The sequence below is a fragment of the Hippoglossus stenolepis genome, chromosome 7 (genome assembly GCF_022539355.2).
Source record: "Hippoglossus stenolepis isolate QCI-W04-F060 chromosome 7, HSTE1.2, whole genome shotgun sequence".
Lineage (NCBI taxonomy): Eukaryota > Metazoa > Chordata > Actinopteri > Pleuronectiformes > Pleuronectidae > Hippoglossus > Hippoglossus stenolepis.
In genome coordinates, this window is record NC_061489.1 from 13639581 (window position 1) to 13659579 (window position 19999).

At 41.2% G+C, this 19999-nt stretch overlaps 1 protein-coding gene across 1 annotated transcript; it reads left to right on the forward strand.

Moving 5' to 3' along the window:
* The first annotated feature begins 851 nt into the window (after nt 1–851).
* On the forward strand, nt 852–17908 carry ehd1a (EH-domain containing 1a). Its single transcript, XM_035161633.2, has 6 exons — nt 852–1632; nt 6683–6780; nt 12068–12309; nt 13128–13298; nt 16259–16423; nt 16767–17908. Exons 1-6 carry the CDS (start codon nt 1244–1246, stop codon nt 17298–17300), a joined length of 1599 nt encoding a protein of 532 aa, XP_035017524.1. The 5' UTR covers nt 852–1243; the 3' UTR covers nt 17301–17908.
* The last annotated feature ends 2091 nt before the right edge of the window (nt 17909–19999 follow it).

A 19999-nucleotide genomic window follows, 5' to 3' on the forward strand; every position in this document is an offset into this window, starting at 1 on the left:
ACACCTTTTATCATCGAAATGCTGCCGGGACTCCGCTTACAACATCTGACTTTCAAAAGTTAATACAGTTACACCTGCTATTAGTTGTTTCTTCCATTCAATTTCTCTTTCCTGCCTATTTCTGTACAGTTTGCTCTTTTTGATCAAATAAAGCAAATTCTGTAAATCCTGTATAACTTTCTTGATGTTTATTCCTCACACTGTTTGTGCAGAGAAAACACAACAATGATGTCGACAAACAACTCATTCTTCATTACATTATAGTATGTGTGTGCTATTTTTGCGCAAGCGGTTTGATATAACTGTTTGAAATTAAAACCAAAACAACATGTGACTATAAAGGCAACATTTCCAGTTAATGGTAATAAGTGACGGGGAGTTTTCCTCACATGAATGCATGTACATTTTTGCTCAAATAACACATCAATGTCAAACAAACCTTTCCAATAACCAAACATAAAGTGCAAACATCAAAACTCAAAAAAGTTAATAAAATGAATGAAATAAAATGAATGATTAATTTGAAGGTCATAAAAGAAGCTGACAAGACATATACAGAAAAGATTACACTTCTCTCGGGCCCAAAACAGAAAAATATGAGAAATACACATCACCAATTCTGAGAAATACACAATATAACTTACGACCTTTTTAAATGAAGGTTATATTTTTGGAAGTATTTTAAATTTACAAAATACACATTAAATGGTTAAGCTCGGAGCATAAACATTGATTATACATGAATTACTATATTGCTTGGACATACATTCATTCATTGCTCTTTTTGCTGTCTACTGGACTGGCAAAGTTGAGGCTTTTATTGTGAAATAAGTACTGGAGTTCCGGTGTCCGCGTCCTTCTTCCTCGGTTGTGCTCACAACAGTCTGCCGGTCTCTCGTTAGCCACCCGTCAGGAGGAGCAGGAATCGAACCGCTGTCACGGCAGAGTAGCTTTAGTTTCAACCTCACTACCCTCCGCTGGACACTCGGGTCGGGGTGTGTCTGCCCGTGATCGCTGAGAGGACGTCAGCTGAAAGAGGGAGCGTCCTCCCCGGGTGACGGAGTGAGTGTGTGGCTAGCTAGCGAGGAGGAGGAGGAGGTGGGGACAGAAAACTTGCGAGACCTCGCCCAGCCGACGCTTCATTCCAGCAGGCAGCTACTCTCTCGACGGTGTGAGAGCTCCACACCTCTTAACCCGAGCATTTCATTTTAAAGGGGGGGGACACCGACACCGCCAGTGAATTATGTTCAGGAAAAACTTGAAGAAGGACCCGGAGCTGTTCCAGAACGTGGCCGACGGGCTGCGGCGGCTCTACCGGACCAAACTGTTCCCGCTGGAGGACACGTATCGATTCCACGACTTCCACTCCCCTGCGCTCGAAGATGCCGACTTCGACAACAAGCCGATGGTGCTCCTGGTGGGCCAGTACTCCACCGGGAAGACCACTTTCATCCGGCACCTCATGGAGCAGGACTTCCCCGGTATGCGGATTGGCCCCGAGCCGACCACAGACTCTTTCATCGCGGTGATGCACGGCGATCAGGACGGGGTGATACCGGGTAACGCTCTGGTTGTCGACCCCAAGAAGCCCTTCCGCAAACTCAACGCCTTCGGGAACGCGTTCCTCAACAGGTAAAGCCGGTGCCAAGTCCCAGACCACATTAAAGAGCTCAGTGTGAAACACGTCACACACTAGGATTATAACAACTAGATCTTTACGGTTATTTATTCATTTGTAAGCGATGTTATATGTATGTCAAGTTCATGCTTCTCTTTAAACAGCTGTGTGCTTACAACCCTGTCACAACAACTCACCTGTGGGTTAAATGTCCCCCCTGCAGGTCCCTACACGCTCTGTACAAGTAGATTCACTGTATGTATGCTGTTGCACAATCTTCCTGCGAGTGTGACAGTTTTCATGCAGGTGTTTAGTGTCAACAGCAAGGTGGAAGAGCCTGTCTGTGTATGCAAAAGCATAGGAAGGTGCTTTCCCGGATTTGATCATCCCCCTTTCACACCAGTCCTCCCTTTCACTTTGTGCCAAACCCTGCCAGTTCACAGGGCACCTTGGCCTCCTTCATGCACTTCTTCCCATCCTGAAACCCCCTGGCAGAGTCACTGGTGACAGATGGTTTTAGTCTCAGGGTCTCAGTGGGGCTCCTTGAACAGAGGGATAGTTGTTAGTCATGTTGCTAGGGAGCAGGCTGACCTTGTCCTGCATGTCCTCGGGCGTCGGTGCCACAGGTGTTGCCACATCAGTAGATGCCGACGAGCCAGCTCCCTTATTTCACTGCCTGTGAGTGTGTCTTGTGAAGCCTTATCACAGAGGGTTAAAGGTTTTTGGAGTGACAACCTATCCTCTTGTAGTGTTGTGACATTGAGTCAGCAGTTTTGAGTTTTATGGAGGTTAGTGAAAGGACATTCAGCCCATTGGAGTTTGCCTGATGAGTTGGAAAAAAACTTGATGAATCACTCCAGATGACACTTAAGTCTGTTATTTAATCTGTCAGAGACAGAGTTTCCATCATTGCAAAAAAAATGTGATGACTCAGAAGTCGTCTTAGTCAGCAATTAATGCAAGATAGCAGTGGCAAAGATTTGGAAATTATAGAGATGCGTAACGTTACACAAAAAGAAAGGAAAGGAGCTATTGAAGAACAGCAGCCAGTGTTTCACCTGGTATATGACATGGGCTCCTCCCAAGTCAGTGTACAAGGTGAGACTTCCTAAGCAAGGTGCTGTGAGTCAGAGACAGCTACTTGGTGACAGCTAAACATCTTAATCCTGTGTGTGTGTGTGTGTGTGTGTGTGTGTGTGTGTGTGTGTGTGTGTGTGTGTGTGTGTGTGTGTGTGTGTGTGTGTGTGTGTGTGTGTGTGTGTGTGTGTGTGTGTGTGTGTTTTCGATGACATCAGATACCTGACATCTGATTGTTGACGGTGTCACTTCCTGTGGAGGATGTGGTAGGCATGTCCCCTTCTCTTCCTGGTAGCCAGGCCAGTGTGGTGTCCTCCCTACACCAGGACAACATTATTACTCAAACAACTACAGGACTGTCATGATCTGTTTTTAGCATCAGATTATCAGGTGGGTCATGTCACCATGTGCTGGATTAGTACAAAAAGTTGACACTTCCCTAGTGAGGCCTATCTCCCATTATCTATTGAAAGCCTTTCCCTCAATTATGTGGAGTGTTTGTTTTATCTTGCATGCGTGTCAATGTCTGCCAAACTCAGGAAGGTGAAGCAATGCATTTCAGATAACCCTTTAGAGGTGTGTGTGTGGTGTGTGTGTGTCTGTGCGTGTGGGGGGTTGTTAGGCTCAGGCCATGATTCACTTCTCTGGAGTTTATTACAGACTTGAGGGGAAACCAGATAAGATTGTGCGTAAACAAAGGCTATTGTCCATCACAGCATCATTTATCCGAGTGTTGGACACAATCTTGTGTTGCACGGGACTTGTGGCTCCCTTTCATTCTGCATCTTTGTCTTAGAGGCATATTCACGCTTGAGTGGTCGCACACCGGCTCAGGGAACTCTTACATGATTATACATACCGGGATATATGTTTATGGCAGCCGCAGGTGCTTGACCTGCTCGTACAGGTCATGAACTGTGTACGGGCATAATGCTGAATTAATCGGTTGTAATGGCATGCAGTGTGGAGCAGGCCTACAGCTGATTAAACCAGACCCAGACAGACAGACATTTGGAACAGTGATGTTTCTTTGCTCAGACGGTGCCAGTTTTCCACTCATGAGACCAAAAGTATTTGGATTGGCCTTCAGCTGTTGGTTTGTCAGAGGTATTTTTACTCACAAAAAAAGATAGGGGATGAGAAGAGGGTCAGATTGTCAAATGACTGATTTGAGGTGGAGGGGGCTGTGATGTCAAGTCCACGTGTAATTTTTAAACTATAATCATTCAACTTGCAGATTAGCCCTTAACTACCAGACTGGGATAGGATTTGCCCTCAGTATAAGCAGTCATTTATGAAAAGGGTAAACAGAAATCAGTCTTAGGATTCTCACACCTACAGTTTGCTCTTTGACAGACACAAAAGGTAACAGCTAGTGGACTGAACGGACATACATTGCCTATTTTCACAGTTTACCATTATTTGTATTTTGTAGCAGCCTGGTTTCGGGATTTGCGCCCCACCTCTTGTGCAGGGATTTTATACCATAGACTGTATGAAGTTGGATGACACGACTGTTCTCCAAAAGTTAAGCCAAAGCATCTTGATCGCTGGCTGCTGTATACTGTAGGTCATAAATCCTACCTCCTCCCTATAAATGGATGGGACATGGGCCAAACTAAAAAGTCTATTTAATACTTCTCTTCCTGCTCCAAATGTTCAAATCTTTTAGCTCTTGTTCCCTTTAATTTGAAATGTCACTGCAGTCAGAGGGGCCCTGTGTGTTTGTGCTCTCTCTGTAAGCCATTAGTCAGTAAAACCATAGTCAGCAAAGTTGAAGTTCCGCACCCCGGCCCACACTGTCCTGCTCCGTCCTGTCCTGCTCGTGGCCTGTTATTCCAGGACACTGACTCTGCACTTTGCTCAGAGAGAAAATTGACATATGCACAGCCTTGCAGAGACTTAACAAACAAATATAAATGAAAACGTGTAGATATGTATATATATTGTATATAAATCATTTATTCACAAAAGCAAGAAAAAGTTAGAGTAGGCAGTTGTGGAAAAGCTGCTCTGCTGTAACCTCCCAGGGCCCTGTTTCCTCTTCTCTATAGGAAGCGGAGGTTACGATGCCAGGGAAGGTCTAGATCAGGAGGTGGGGCATGATAGGAAGACCTTCTGTTATAAGCTGGAACCAGACTTCCAGTATCACTGGAATAGGTCTGATTTTCCAAATGAACCCAGGTCCGTGGCCTCTCAGAGGGGATGGGTTTCTCCCTCTCACAAGACATGATCAAACAGCCAAGGACTCAGATATTTTTAAGCCCTCGGGCCCCCGTGCCTGGTAGGTTCCTGCTCTGTTGCTAAGAATTCATGCTCAAGTTCATTGGAGCATTCTTTCCTACTGCGTGGAAAATGTTGTGACAGATAGTTAAATGGAAAACCTGAGCCAAAGTTCCTACTTGATATCACACACATCAGCTATGAGATGCAGAGGAAAACCTGCATGTTTGTTATCTTTGGCAGTCACTGCTATTCTATTGTAATATCATACATAGGATCCCCATGCAAGGCACACTGCTCACATTTTTTTTTGACTTGTTCATTGTCCTCTGATTTTTCCTTTTTCCCCTCTGCGTGTGGTGTAAGACCTCTGTTAGGGTGTGTGGTGCGTCTGGCCTCAGTGCGGTTTCAGAAGGAATGTAAAAGCATGGTTCCCCCGGTCTTATGACCTTGTGCCTCTCAGCTCATGTTGTGAGTATCGGTTCAGACAGATTCAAAGAGCAGCAGAGCGAGAAGAAGGGAACAATCTCCTTCTTTGTCCTGAGTGGGACACCGTGGGTTTATACAAACCCACTCATTGCCTCTCCTGCTTCTCAGTGTGTACATCTGTCTGTGTTTGGGTTCATGCATGAATCTTTGGAGAGTGAAACTCCCCTTTAAAGTTTAAACCCCAGCTCAAAGTTGACCATTGTGTAGTGAGTTATGTTACATTGGGTATGACTCAGGCCAACACTTCATGAATTGTAAAGTAGTCCTCTTGAAGCTAATTCTCCCCCCACTGTTTGGAAAAAATGACTGTCCATTGTGTTTTCTTCTTCTCTCCTATAAAAACAACTAAAGTAGGTGTAAGCTAGGGCTGCAACTCAGAAGTAGTGCATTTCATGGTTTGGCCTATAAACACAAAAGAGAAAAAGTTCCATAATGCTTTTCCCAGATGACGTCTTCAGACCATTACATCTTCAGGCCCAAGGCGATGTCCTTGGGTAAACTTCTTGTCCAGCTAAAGATCTAAAAGTCAAAGCTTCACAAAGGTGCATATTTAATACTCAGCTTTTTGACCAACTGATTAATTCCTGTGCAGAGCCTGTCAAGCTGAAGCGTAACCTCAGCAACATTCAGTCACTGAAGAGCTCAGTAACAAAACAAAAGCAGTTTTCTTATATACAAATCAGGGACTGATATAAAGATGGACAGCACGTCTCTACTTCCTTCTATTGTACAATAATTAAGCCAAAGTAATTCCAGAACTGGGTGCCGCCATCTTGCTCTGGTGATGTCATTTGAAGCCAGTGTCTGCGCAGTAGTGATCGTCGAGTGGAGCAGTGGTATTATCTTCCCACCAATACACGTGTTCAACCATTCTTGAGTCAATATCAGCTGTCAATCATGAAGTCTCGTCCAATTTTGAAAGCGTCAAATAACTTATTAAAACAAATCTTAGCAGAAAAGTGAATTTTCTACCTAAATCAACGGTGATAAGAACTACCTTAAACAACCATGTTTGGTAAAAAAATATTTGACCTGTACTTTTAGTTAAGCCTCAAAAAGCTAGTGTGGGCGGGGTTTATAAACCATACTGCTGCCAGCCACTAGGGGTGATTGAGATGTTATGCTTCAACAAATACTCTCAGCCAACTGGTTTTTCCACCCTCTCACACTTAAAATCCCCTATTTCTTTCTTTTCGTCTCTTTTTTTCTTCTTCTCCCTCTGTGCTTTATACTGTCCCCTCTCTCATCCTTGTGTTTTGTTTTTTTTCTTGGTAGATTCATGTGTGCCCAGATGCCAAACCCGGTCCTGGAGAGCATCAGTATCATCGATACTCCTGGAATCCTGTCCGGGGAGAAACAGAGGATAAGCAGAGGTCTGCTCCACACACATACACAAACTCCTTTACCTGCTCTCGCTCTCGCCTGCTCTCTTGTAATACTACTGCACTACCAGAGCCACACACTCTCAGCTCAAAATCTGTGAAAAAATTTAATCAGAAAGCGTTGCACACACACACACAAGCAAAGTAAAACCACAGGAAGTCACAAGCATTAATAACTAAAGGAATTTTTTTAAAGCAACTTAAGCATACTCTACAAGACAACTTTAGTCTCATTTATATTTCACTCTGGAAGCCCTCAGCTCAAAGTCAAACAGGTCATGTCAGTTTTATGTTGGGCGTTTAAATTTTATGTAGAGCGCTTTGAAGTTCATTTCCTGTGTCTATACCTGCGGTTCTCTTGCGCACACTCCTCTGTCACTTCCTTCCCCCTTTTTGTTTTTCTCTCTGTTTTCAGATCAGCCTGTCGCTTGGTTTATATATTAAAAAGTATGATTTATCATCACTGGAAAAACTATGTAGCCATCATTCTTTGCTCCATCTCCGTTTGTCCCATGCTGTGTCATTTATCAGTTTATATCTGAGTCATTTCCCTCTGCTCTGCGGAAATAAATCAATTCATTCTTTTATCCAGTTCTCTAAACAATACTGTGACCTGCAGGGTCAACACGCGATCTGCCACATTCAGTTTTCCTGGTTGCTTTTGATGATCCCACAGAAAAGCAGCAGAAGATAACTGTGTCTCAACACAGCTTCTGCTTTTCTACCTGATCTCAGTCCCTTTAAGAGGAAGCACACTTACAAGCAGTAGCGTTTTTGTGTACCCTAGGGAAAGGAAATGGAGTAAAATAGGAAACTTAGCGTAACTTAGCAAGTTTCCCAAGACTACCCCCCCTCCCACCACCACCACCACCACCACCGCTGTTGCACTGAAAGATGACACATCAGTCAGTCAATCTTTTTTATTGAGTCAGATTTCTTACAGGACACAAAATGAAAGAATAATATCAAGCTTAAACAGAAATGTATCTGCTAATATTAATTAGCAGATAATGATAATTGATCATCATGTGACATTTTTAGAGCATAAGTCCTTGGATATAACTTTTCTATATGATGATTTGCAGCTTTTCTTGGTTTTATTTCACTATTAATTATTATTTAAACTGTAGGAAGCACAAAACAAGTAATTTGAATAGATTCATTTTGGCTGTGATAGATTTTTTTTTGTTTTCTCTCTGTCAACTAACTTTAATTAAGAAAACTCAGTGGAGCGTATACATCTGCCAGGGATCAACAGTCTCCTTAAATTCAATCTAGCTGAACCAACATTCACTCACTAGATATGTGTTCCCTAAATGTGCCCCATTCTTTCATAAAATCCATGAATTATCCCTGAGATATCAGTGAAAATGTAAAAAAACCCCAATGTTAATGAAAGTGAAAAAAAAGTCCTACCTCCAGATCCTCGTCAAATCAAGATTCTTTCTCCATCCAAGTCCAATCTTTTCACCAAGTTTTGTGGAAATCCGCTCTGTAGTTTTTACACAATCCTGCCGACAAACAAACAGGGGTGAAAACAGAACCTCCTGGGTGACGGCAATAATTTTCAGATTAACTGATAATGAAATCAACTAATAGTTTCAGTCCTAAGAAATAGGCATCAGGGGACAACAGAAAAGCATGACGGTTGTCAAAAGGCCAAATAAATGACTTTAAATAGAGACGCGTAAATTAGTGTCATCTGATGATAAACCAAAGGGTGTGTGTGCTTGCATGCGGGGGGTGTGAAGGTGACCCTGCGTAGAGCGGAGCAGATGAAATCTGACACCTCAGACAGACAGTTTTGTTTCTATACATACATACTTATACATTCTCTCTCTCTCTCTCTCTCTCTCTCTCTCTCTCTCTCTCTCTCTCTCTCTCTCTCTCTCTCTCTCTCTCTCTCTCTCTCTCTCTCTCTCTCTCTCTCTCTCTCTCTCTCTCTCTCTCTCTCTCTCTCATATATACACACACACATTTATTCCCCTTCTCTAGCTTAAACACACTGTCATGCACACACTATCCTCTGCTCTGTTTCTGTATAAACACAGATGCAAACGTCAGTACTCCACAGACGTACTGTACTGCCTGTGTCATATATAAACAAGACTGGATAGTGCAGCTGAAGTGTATCGGGCACGAATGTGTGTGTCTGTGTGTCTGTACTTGGCATTAGACCACAGGAAGCTATGCTGTTATTTCAGACTTTCCCTCAGTGCTGTAATCTCCTGACAAGAGCCGCGTGCGCCTTGTTAAATATCATAACCAAACATTTCAGTCATTTGTGTGTGGAGCAGTGTGGTATATATTCATAGAGCATGACAGTCAGTAACAGAACTTTCCCCAGGTTTAAAACTGGCTTGACATAAAAACTTAAAACAATATCATAGATCTACAGGTCAAGTCTAAAAGAGAAATTCCTGTGACACACAATGAAACTGGCATGTCCATTCATGTACACTGAGCTTTGTTTATTGCATAATCCTTGGATTATGGATTTATTTTTGATTAGGTCAGCAAGTATTCCACCCAACTGGTTCCTTGTTGAACCATGAAGTGATAAAAGTGTTTTGCAGAAGTTTCTTAACATGTTAAAACCGTTTCAGCGAATCTCCCTGTGAGAAAAAAAAGTTAAGTAAAGACTTTCGGTATTAGTAGTTGTAATGTACCTCAGCAGTATTGTTTAAAGGAATGGGTTGACATTTTGGGGAATGAGCATATTTGCTTTCTCGACAAAAATTAGAATAGAAGATGACACCGTCATGTTTGTATATTAAATATGATCCCACAGCATGCTGAGAGAAGCTGTTTACCCATTTCAAAATTTGTTCTAAGCTAAGATAACAGTCTGCTGGCTGTAACTCTAAGCAAGAAAGCACTTAAACATGTTGAACTATTCCTTTAACTATCCAGGAGATCTGGATGATAATGTGTTTTGTAAGATGAACAGGTTTTTAGATTTGACAACCAAAGAAGATAAGGACAGCCTCGTCTGTTAACTTCTCTGATGCTGAGGCCCGTCTCGAGTGCCTGATTTTATCACAGAATGTTTATGCACGTGTTAGGGAGACAGCAGTGGTTGATGCTATGTGCTATAAGTAAGTCTAAGCTTGAGCAGCTGTCTTACTGTCTGATTTCCTGACATGTGTTTTAAAAACAGACTGAAGAGAGAATGTTCAAATGTCCCCATCTGGGTCCCTTGGGGTTCTCAGAAATATTCCCACATCATGAGTAGTGTTACACACATTCCTAAAAGATTACTCATCTTTTTTCCTGTGATATTTTCTTGTGTCCATCTCTTATTACATTTCAGTTTTTCTCTTACTTTCACTTTTACTCTGTCCTTGACTTTCTCTTTCTCTCCCTTTCCCTTTCTCTTTTACTCCTGTCCCCGTCTCCCCCCTCATCTATCTTCTTCTTTTTTCTCATTTTGTCTCCCTCTCTCTTTCTGTTTATATTGACCGTGTTACTCGTTCTTTCTTTTGTATTCACGTGTTCGGACGCAGACAAAAGACTGCCATGTTGGAATGCATATGCAGCAGATCTGGCACTGATTGTGTGGCAGCTGAGATGAGCTTTTAGAGCAACTGCATTCTTCTCTGATCAGATGACACACGGACTCTAATCAAAACCATAATTCTCTGTTTTTCTCTGCACTGCAAAGTTCCTCGGGGACGAGGAGAGCCCAGAAAAAGTCCTTTATTTTGAAATCTGAGTTAACCCCTTGTTGCTTCTCACATGTCCAAAGCACAGTAGGTTTCTCTGTTGTGACAGTGATAGAAATGTTTTCTAGCTTAACCCAGGTCGTTGTGTCATCGCAGACAGGTTCAAATGATCTTTACCTCCAAATGCTGCTCTCATGCTGTCTGAGTAAAGCTGGTTAATCGGTAACCAAGTGAAAAGGCCTGCCTCTCGAAAGCCCTTATCTAAACATTATTGGATCAACACGAGTTGGAATATGAACGTTAGAACCCTCAGTTTAATCTTCTCCAACACACACTGTGTTGAACGATTGGAGCCATTGAGCTCTTTGTTAAGTTGAACTCTGTGTTTCTCCGCACAGATTATTTGTAAGCACAGCACAGTGGAAAACATTGACATGAGGGGACAGGAATGACAGGACGAACTGAGGTTAGGGACCATCCCCAAGTTGAATGCAGAAAGGCCAAGAGAACTTTCCAGATTTTTGCTTCTTTCGGTTTTTGACACTCTATCTTTACTTGGACTCTCTCCCACTACCTCCTTTTGCAAATATGCAGTGTGTCTCAATAAGCTGTGAAGTTTCATTTTCAATCATAGACCATCTTTATATTATTCTGAGCCCCCTCCCATTAATATACATCACCTCAATTGTTTTTAAATCACCTGCAGCTTTTAATTATACTTAAATACTACTACTACTACTACTAATAATAATAATAATAATAATAATAATAAATAATTATACTTTTTTGTTTGTGAGGCTCAAATTCAGGTCACCTTTAGTTTTGCTTAATTTTTTTCAGTTTGTGGTGGATTTTTGTCTTAAAAAGGAGGAGAATTGTCCTATTAACAAAACAACAATGTGGTAAAAATACTTGCAGGCTACTGCAACTGCTCCCAGTCTCTGTTTATACTGCTATTGATTTCTGTAGTTTTACTTTCTCAGAATTCTGCTGACTGATGTTAAGCAACCATCAACTTAAAATTTCCTGGAGCTTTTCAGATGAATAGCCCACCAATACAAGGAAACCTGCATGTGGAGATTGTGGAAGAAGTCTTGAGGGTTTATTTTCGTGGTAGTTTAAAATTGCTATTGGAAATAAGGAAGAGGGGAATATATGAAGTGACTTGTATTGATGGAAATTGGCATTGGGGCAAATGTGATCAAGACAACACATAAATGTGTATTGAGTTTGTATTCATTGGAGAACAGGGGACGTCAGACCCAAAAGCCGTGTTCCAGCTGCCACTGAGATAAAGTTTGACAGTTCAGTGTGTTGTGGCAGTGAACAACCATCTATAAACCCTGACCACGTTCAGTATAAATCTAAAAACAGTGTTTTGTGGAAAAAAAGACAGATTGGAACTTTGCACTGCTGCTGCCTCGGGAATGTTGCAAATGTCAGCCTGTTGTTTTCAGCCTAAAAACATTCAAGCCTCATGTTGTTCTTCCCACGTAACATAAAATCATCACCTGTGTACACAGTCAATAACCTGGCAGCGTTTGAAGTCAACACAGCACTACGTATAGATCCCATCTTTTAACAGCCGCTCCCCTCTCCTAATCTTTCTCCAGGTTACGACTTTGCCGCGGTGCTCGAGTGGTTTGCCGAGCGCGTGGACCGCATCATCCTCCTTTTTGACGCCCACAAGCTGGACATTTCTGATGAGTTCTCCGAGGTGATCCGCGCTCTCAAGAACCACGAGGACAAAATGCGCGTGGTGCTGAACAAGGCGGACCAGATCAGCACTCAGCAGCTGATGAGGGTCTACGGAGCCCTGATGTGGTCTCTCGGCAAAATCATCAACACACCTGAGGTAAAATATATTTCCATTTCACACCTGTGCCTTTGTGTAGTCCATACATTTATTTTATTTAGACAGTGTTTCGCAATTGAAATACTGTCTATTTAAGTAAATCCAAGCTTGTGTTTATTTCCTGCATCAAATGCCAGAATCTGGCGTCTTCAGCTGGTAATCAGTTGTTAGACTTGCACAGTGGTCACAGCCTGTAAATGAGGGGAAAAGGCAGCCATCTTAGGCAGCTCTAGACAGAGGTCACGTGAATTTTTTCACTCAAAGACGAGAGTAATCTAATAGTGATATATATTTCACAATCATTCCAGCCAATGGTCTCAGCCTGTCACTAAAACAGAATTTGTCAGAAACAAACTGTGTGAATGTAATGAAAGTGAAAGGCAGCTTAAAAACCTTTAGCGTTAGATTCTTTGTCCCACACGACATCATGTGACCCGACTTGTCTTGTGATTTTTTTACTGACTGTTTAGTTAATGTTTGATCCAGGGCCATATTCATAAACGGGTTGCAGAGAAACCTTTGGATCACGTAGAAAATTATTCATTGACATTGAGGGAGTAGTGAATTGTTAAGTCTCTCATATGTTGACCACAATACACATGATTTATTCATTTGTTTTTGCTTCACTTTTTACCACATCTTCCTTTATAATGCTGTCACGCATCCTGTTTGTGTCTCTTTTGGTTTATTTTGAGTCTGTTCATATTTTGGCCAGAGTGCTGGGTCATGTTTGTGACCTGTGCAAGAATTTCCTCGAATGAGGTCGTGAGGGACAATGAAGATGAATGGTGCTGAATATGTGCAACCTTTTACTCCAGGTTGTGCGGGTGTACATCGGCTCGTTTTGGGCCCAGCCCCTGTTGGTCCCAGACAACAGGAAGCTGTTTGAGGCGGAAGAGCAGGACCTGTTCTTGGACATCCAGTCGTTGCCACGTAACGCAGCACTACGCAAACTCAACGACCTCATCAAACGTGCACGCCTCGCCAAGGTCAGTATCAATAATACTAAGAGTGTACAGCCATGTTAGATAGCAGCTCCTTTAGGTACAGCATTACTCATTAATACCAGTCCCCTAAACATGCCAGATTTTCTCATCAAGATCTATTTTGCTCTGATAAATCAATGCAAATGTTGAAAAACATCCTGCTAAAAATGTGAAGGGAAAAAAAATCCTGGAACTGCCGCCTCATCTGCATCTGAACCAACATTTTATGGCTTCTTTCCTAACCAGTCCAGTAGATTTTTTCATAATCCTGCTAACTAACAGAGAGACAGACCAACAGATACAGAAAACATTCCTGGTGGATGTAAAAAAACATGGATTCAGACAGCCAGGGTGACACGTCATATACACTACCGTTCAAAAGTTTGGGGTCACCCAGACAATTTTGTGTTTTCCATGAAAACTCACACTTTTATTTATCAAATGAGGTGCAAAATGAATAGAAAATATAGTCAAGACATTGACAAGGTTAGAAATAATGATTTTTATTTGAAATATTAATTTTGTTCTTCAAACTTTGCTTTTGTCAAATAATGCTCCATTTGCAGCAATTACAGCATTGCAGACCTTTGGCATTCTAGCTGTTAATTTGTTGAGGTAATCTGTAGAAATTTCACCCCACGCTTCCTGAAGCACCTCCCACAAGTTGGATTGGCTTGATGGGCACTTCTTGCGTACCATACGGTCAAGCTGCTCCCACAACAGCTCAATGGGGTTGAGATCTGTGACTGCGCTGGCCACTCCATTACAGACAGCATACCAGCTGCCTGCTTCTTCCCTAAATAGTTCTTGCATAATTTGGAGGTGTGCTTTGGGTCATTGTCCTGTTGTAGGAGGAAATTGGCTCCAATCAAGCGCTGTCCACAGGGTATGGCATGGCGTTGCAAAATGGAGTGATAGCCTTCCTTATTTAAAATCCCTTTTACCTTGTACAAATCTCCCACTTTACCAGCACCAAAGCAGCCCCAGACCATCACATTACCTCCACCATGCTTGACAGATGGCGTCAGGCACTCTTCCAGCATCTTTTCACCTGTTCTGCGTCTCACAAATGTTCTTCTGTGTGATCCAAACACCTCAAACTTTGATTCGTCTGTCCATAACACTTTTTTCCAATCTTCCTCTGTCCAATGTCTGTGTTCTTTGCCCATATCAATCTTTTCTTTTTATTGGCCAGTCTCAGATATGGCTTTTCTTTGCCACTCTGCCTAGAAGGCCAGCATCCCGAGTGCCTCTTCACTGTAGACGTTGACACTGGCGTTTTGCGGGTACCATTTAAAGAAGCTGCCAGTTGAGGACCTGTGAGGCGTCTATTTCTCAAACTAGAGACTCTAATATACTTGTCTTCTTGCTGAGTTGGGCACCGGGGCCTCCCACTTCTCTTTCTACTCTGGTTAGAGCCCGTTTGTGCTGTTCTCTGAAGGGAGTAGTTCACACCGTTGTAGGAAATTTTCAGCTTCTTCGCAATTTCTCGCATGGAATAGGCTTCATTTCTAAGAACAAGAATAGACTGGCGAGTTTCACATGAAAGTTCTCTTTTTCTGGCCATTTTGAGATTATAATCGAACCCACAAATGTGATGCTCCAGATACTCAACTAGCTCAAAGGAAGGCCAGTTTTATAGCTTCTCTCATCAGCAAAACAGTTTTCAGCTGTGCTAACATAATTGCACAAGGGTTTTCAAGGGTTTTCTAATCATCCATTAGTCTTCTAAGGCGATTAGCAAACACAATGTACCATTAGAACACTGGAGTGATAGTTGCTGGAAATGGGCCTCTATACACCTATGTAGATATTTCATTAAAAACCAGACGTTTCCACCTAGAATAGTCATTTACCACATTAACAATGTATAGAGTGTATTTCTGATTAATTTAATGTTATCTTCATTGAAAAAAACAGTGCTTTTCTTTGAAAAAGAAGGAAATTTCTAAGTGACCCCAAACTTTTGAACGGTAGTGTACTTAAGAAGCAATGGTGTCAACGTGGGAGCCGGGGCTCTCCATATTGTTTCTACATGTCATACTTCATCATACCTCTACCCTTGCTCTGCTGTAAGTAACATTATGAGGAATATGAGAGGAGACGCAAGCTAGGTTAGCTCAGGTGATAACAGCCTCACATACGGCTCATTTTATCTATTACCATTGTGTTACTAAGGCTGAAGAGGGTGATGCATAAAATACATTACTATTCTTAAACATAAACCTGTGGGCTTCTGGGTACAATTCACTCTTCTTTGTCTTCAGAGTCAGAGGTGTGGGTTTGAGCAAACTCGTAGCTGCAGGCGAGCAGCTGGGGAGGGGGTTGAGACAGTTTGCATATTCATAAACTCTCAATTATTAAATTAGGCAAAGTTGTAAAGTTACATCCAAACCATTTCAAGGCCATGAAGGGATTTTATTCATAAAAACTTCTAAATATTAAATTTTTAGGAAATAAGATGATAGAGCTAAGATGCAAGAATTCATCCTGAGGCAGGGTCATTAACGTCTGTTCAAAATGATGCAACAATCATCTGACAGTTGTCCATACCGAACTGCATCATAGCATCTTATTTCTTATTATCTTTCTTTCTTTGGTCTCACGACCAGCCCCACGTCTCCTCCACCCCCACAGGAGGAGCATTACTCGAAGAAAGTCCTGTTTTGTGCGACTTTGTTAGTGTTTTGTTTCTAAATTAACCATAGGCCGCGTGCTAATGTGTGTCTGAAGATTAAAGCAACCTGAACCTTGTAACACTTACAAGAAGAGAAGATGGATTATTTTCTGTTTCTGCTACAGTCTATAATTATACTGACTAAATCTTTCCTGTAGACATACCCTCCAGACACGTTTTAAAGACATATAAAAATACACTGCTTTGAATAATGTGTCTAATGAGGTTTATCCACAAAAGTTGACTTTTAAAAATTGTGTTTCTGCATTTTTTTCATGGTGACCAGGTGCAGGCCTACATTATCAGCTCTCTGAAAAAGGAGATGCCCAGTGTGTTCGGAAAGGAGTCCAAGAAAAAGGAGCTGATTGCCAACCTGGGAGAGATTTACACTAAGATTGAGAAGGAGCACCAGATCTCACCTGGAGACTTCCCCAAACTGGCCAAGATGCAGGTGAGATGAGGATAAAATCCAGACGTATACAGCAGTAGATAGTGATGTACTATCCAGAGTTAAAGACCTGGTAATATACCAAATTGGGCTATTTTCAGCGTGTTTATATAAAGTGCTTATCTTGGAGTAGAATGACCTTCCAACCTTTGCTCTCTTGACATCTTTGCCCCTCTTTCCTGCCCTTGCCTTCCAGGATGGGCCAAGACGGGGATGAGATTTATTTTTCCTGGTTTGTCAGGAAATCCTGCTTCTTGTATGCTACTCCCATTGGTAGCCATTGAAGACTGATCTATTTCTATCACAAATTCCTGTTTTCACTCAACCCCCCTCTCCATCCCTATAGGACCTGCTGAATAGCCAGGACTTCTCCAAGTTTGCGGTGCTGAAGCCCAAGTTGCTGGAGGCTGTGGAGGACATGCTCGCCAATGACATCGCTCGCCTCATGGCCATGGTGCGCACGGAAGAGGCCGCCATGCCCACCCAGTCTGTCAAGGGTGGCGCCTTTGAAGGAACCATGAGCGGTCCCTTTGGTCATGGCTATGGAGAGGGCGCCAGCGAAGGCATCGACGAGCTGGAGTGGGTGGTGGGTCGCGACAAGCCAACATATGACGAGATCTTTTACACCCTCTCTCCCATTGATGGCAAGGTGTCCGGTGCTGCGGCCAAGAAGGAGATGGTGAAGTCTAAGCTGCCGAACACGGTGCTAGGAAAGATCTGGAAACTGGCCGACGTGGATAAAGACGGGCTCCTGGACGATGACGAGTTTGCCCTCGCCAACCACCTCATCAAGGTGAAGCTGGAGGGCCACGAGCTGCCGCTGACGCTGCCCCCACACCTCGTGCCACCGTCCAAACGTGCGACAGTCCAGGAGGAGTAGAGAAGGGGGTGTAGCAGCCCGGAAATATCAGCGCTTTGGCTCATGTTTCGGACTCTCCAGACAAGTCCAACCACGAGCATGAACAACAACATCCTCCACAAAGCTGCCAGCCTCCAGGCTTCCTGACCCATCGTGAGGAGGCATTGCTGTGATTTTCACCAGAGAGAGACTGGAGGGTTTCTTGGGAGAAGGTGGGGGGGAGGGAGGGAGGGAAAAACATTCAGGTATCTGTTAGAAATTAACGAGGGAACGGGGTTTGATTCACCACCTGATAAAAAGGACATTACTGGATTGTGAACTGATGGGTAGTGGGAGGTTGCATGATAGAGATGAACATGGATTTGTGCATCCTGTGTAAAAGATGTCTTATAAGCATAGTCCAGTCCATATTATTATTATTATTATTATTATATGTTCATCCAAAGAAAATATAGTTTTTTCCATTTGGAGAGAGAGAGGAAAGAGGAAAGAGGAAATAAATCAAAACAACTGTTAGAATTGTTTTATCTATATTTTTGTATTTCCTGACTGTTAAATTTGTCTCTTTCCAAAAGCTTCCCTTTTCATTATTTTGCCAGATAAATAAAAAGGAGCACCGTACCATCCGGCTCAGGCTTATGTGGCTTTTTATTTCTATGATACATAATGTTGGTTTGATTTTATCAAATGGGAAGAAGCATAACTGGAACAGCTACATATTAAATGGAGGGAAAACTTACTAAAATAAATTAAATTTGAAGAATAAATCTGAACAGAATCATGGTTTTTCTTATTTGTAGTACTTTGTCATTAAGGGTCATTCCAAGGACTGTGTCACTCAGAGGTCATCCACACCCTGACCTTTATTTTGAAATGCCCTCCTTTTGACAGTTTTAATGTGGTCTACTGCCCTCTGTAGTTCAGGAAAGACACGAACCAGATGCCTCATGAGGATCTACTATATAAGGCCATTTAGCCACGAAACAAGTGGCTGCATATTTCCGAGGGCAAATGGAAAAACAGTCGAGCAGACTCGTCACATTCTATGGAGCACTTCAGACGAGGACATATGGAGACAATTTAGAAAGAGAATAAAATTCAGTGCGGGCCCAGGGAGACGAGCACAGATCATAAACAGAAAGACAGGAAGTTCTCACATGTGAGATTCAGACTTGAGTCTAAATATAGATGCAGTTTGCGTCTTGTATCTTAACGTGTAATATTTTAACCTGTGTGAGCCTGAAGTTGCTCTGAGGTCAGTTTGCATAATTCAAATGGGATGTTGGAAGTAAGTAACTGAAATGTAAATCAGATAAAGAAGAGAACAGAAAGGAAATGATGATTTTGATGTTTTAAATTATTTCCTTACGTAACCAGGGGTGTGAAATAACGAATTGCATCAACACGTTTCCACACTACAGAATATTTTTCATGTCACGTGTGTTTACCTATTTCCACATGATGATGATGATAGATAATAGAAAGATAGATGATAGATGATAGATGATAGATATTAGAAAGATAGATGATAGATAATAGAAAGATAGATAGATGATAGATGATAGATAGATAATAGATGAAAGATAGATGATAGATGATAGATGAAAGATAGATGATAGATAGATAATAGAAAGATAGATGATAGATAATAGAAAGATAGATGATAGATAGATAATAGATGATGGATAATAGAAAGATAGATGATAGAAAGATAGATGATAGATAATAGAAAGATAGATAATAGATGATAGATAGATGATAGATAGATGATAGATGATAGATAGATAATAGAAAGATAGATGATAGACAGATGATAGATGATAGATAGATGATAGATAGATGATAGATAGATAATAGATGATAGATAGATAATAGATGATAGATAGATAATAGAAAGATAGATGATAGATAGATGATAGATAATAGAAAGATAGATGATAGATAGATGATAGATGATAGATAATAGAAAGATAGATAATAGAAAGATAGATGATAGATAATAGAAAGATAGATGATAGATGATAGATAATAGATGATAGATAGATGATAGATGATAGATAATAGAAAGATAGATAGATGATAGATGATAGAAAGATAGATAATAGAAAGATAGATGATAGATAATAGAAAGATAGATGATAGATGATAGATAGATGATAGATAGATAATAGATGATAGATAGATGATAGATGATAGATAATAGAAAGATAGATGATAGATAGATGATAGATGATAAATGATAAATGATAAATGATAGAAAGATAGATAATAGAAAGATAGATGATAGATAATAGAAAGATAGATGATAGATAGATAATAGATGATAGATAGATAATAGATGATAGATGATAGATGATAGATAATAGATGAATGATAGATGATAGATGATAGATGATAGATAGATAATAGAAAGATAGATGATAGATGATAGATGATAGACAGATAATAGAAAGATAGATGATAGATGATAGATAGATAATAGAAAGATAGATGATAGATAGATGATAGATAATAGAAAGATAGATGATAGATGATAGATTTATAATAGAAAGATAGATGATAGATAGATGATAGATGATAGATGATAGATAATAGAAAGATAGATGATAGATGATAGATAGATGATAGATGATAGATGATAGATAGATGATAGATGATAGATGATAGATGATAGATAGATAATAGAAAGATAGATAGATGATAGATGATAGATAGATGAT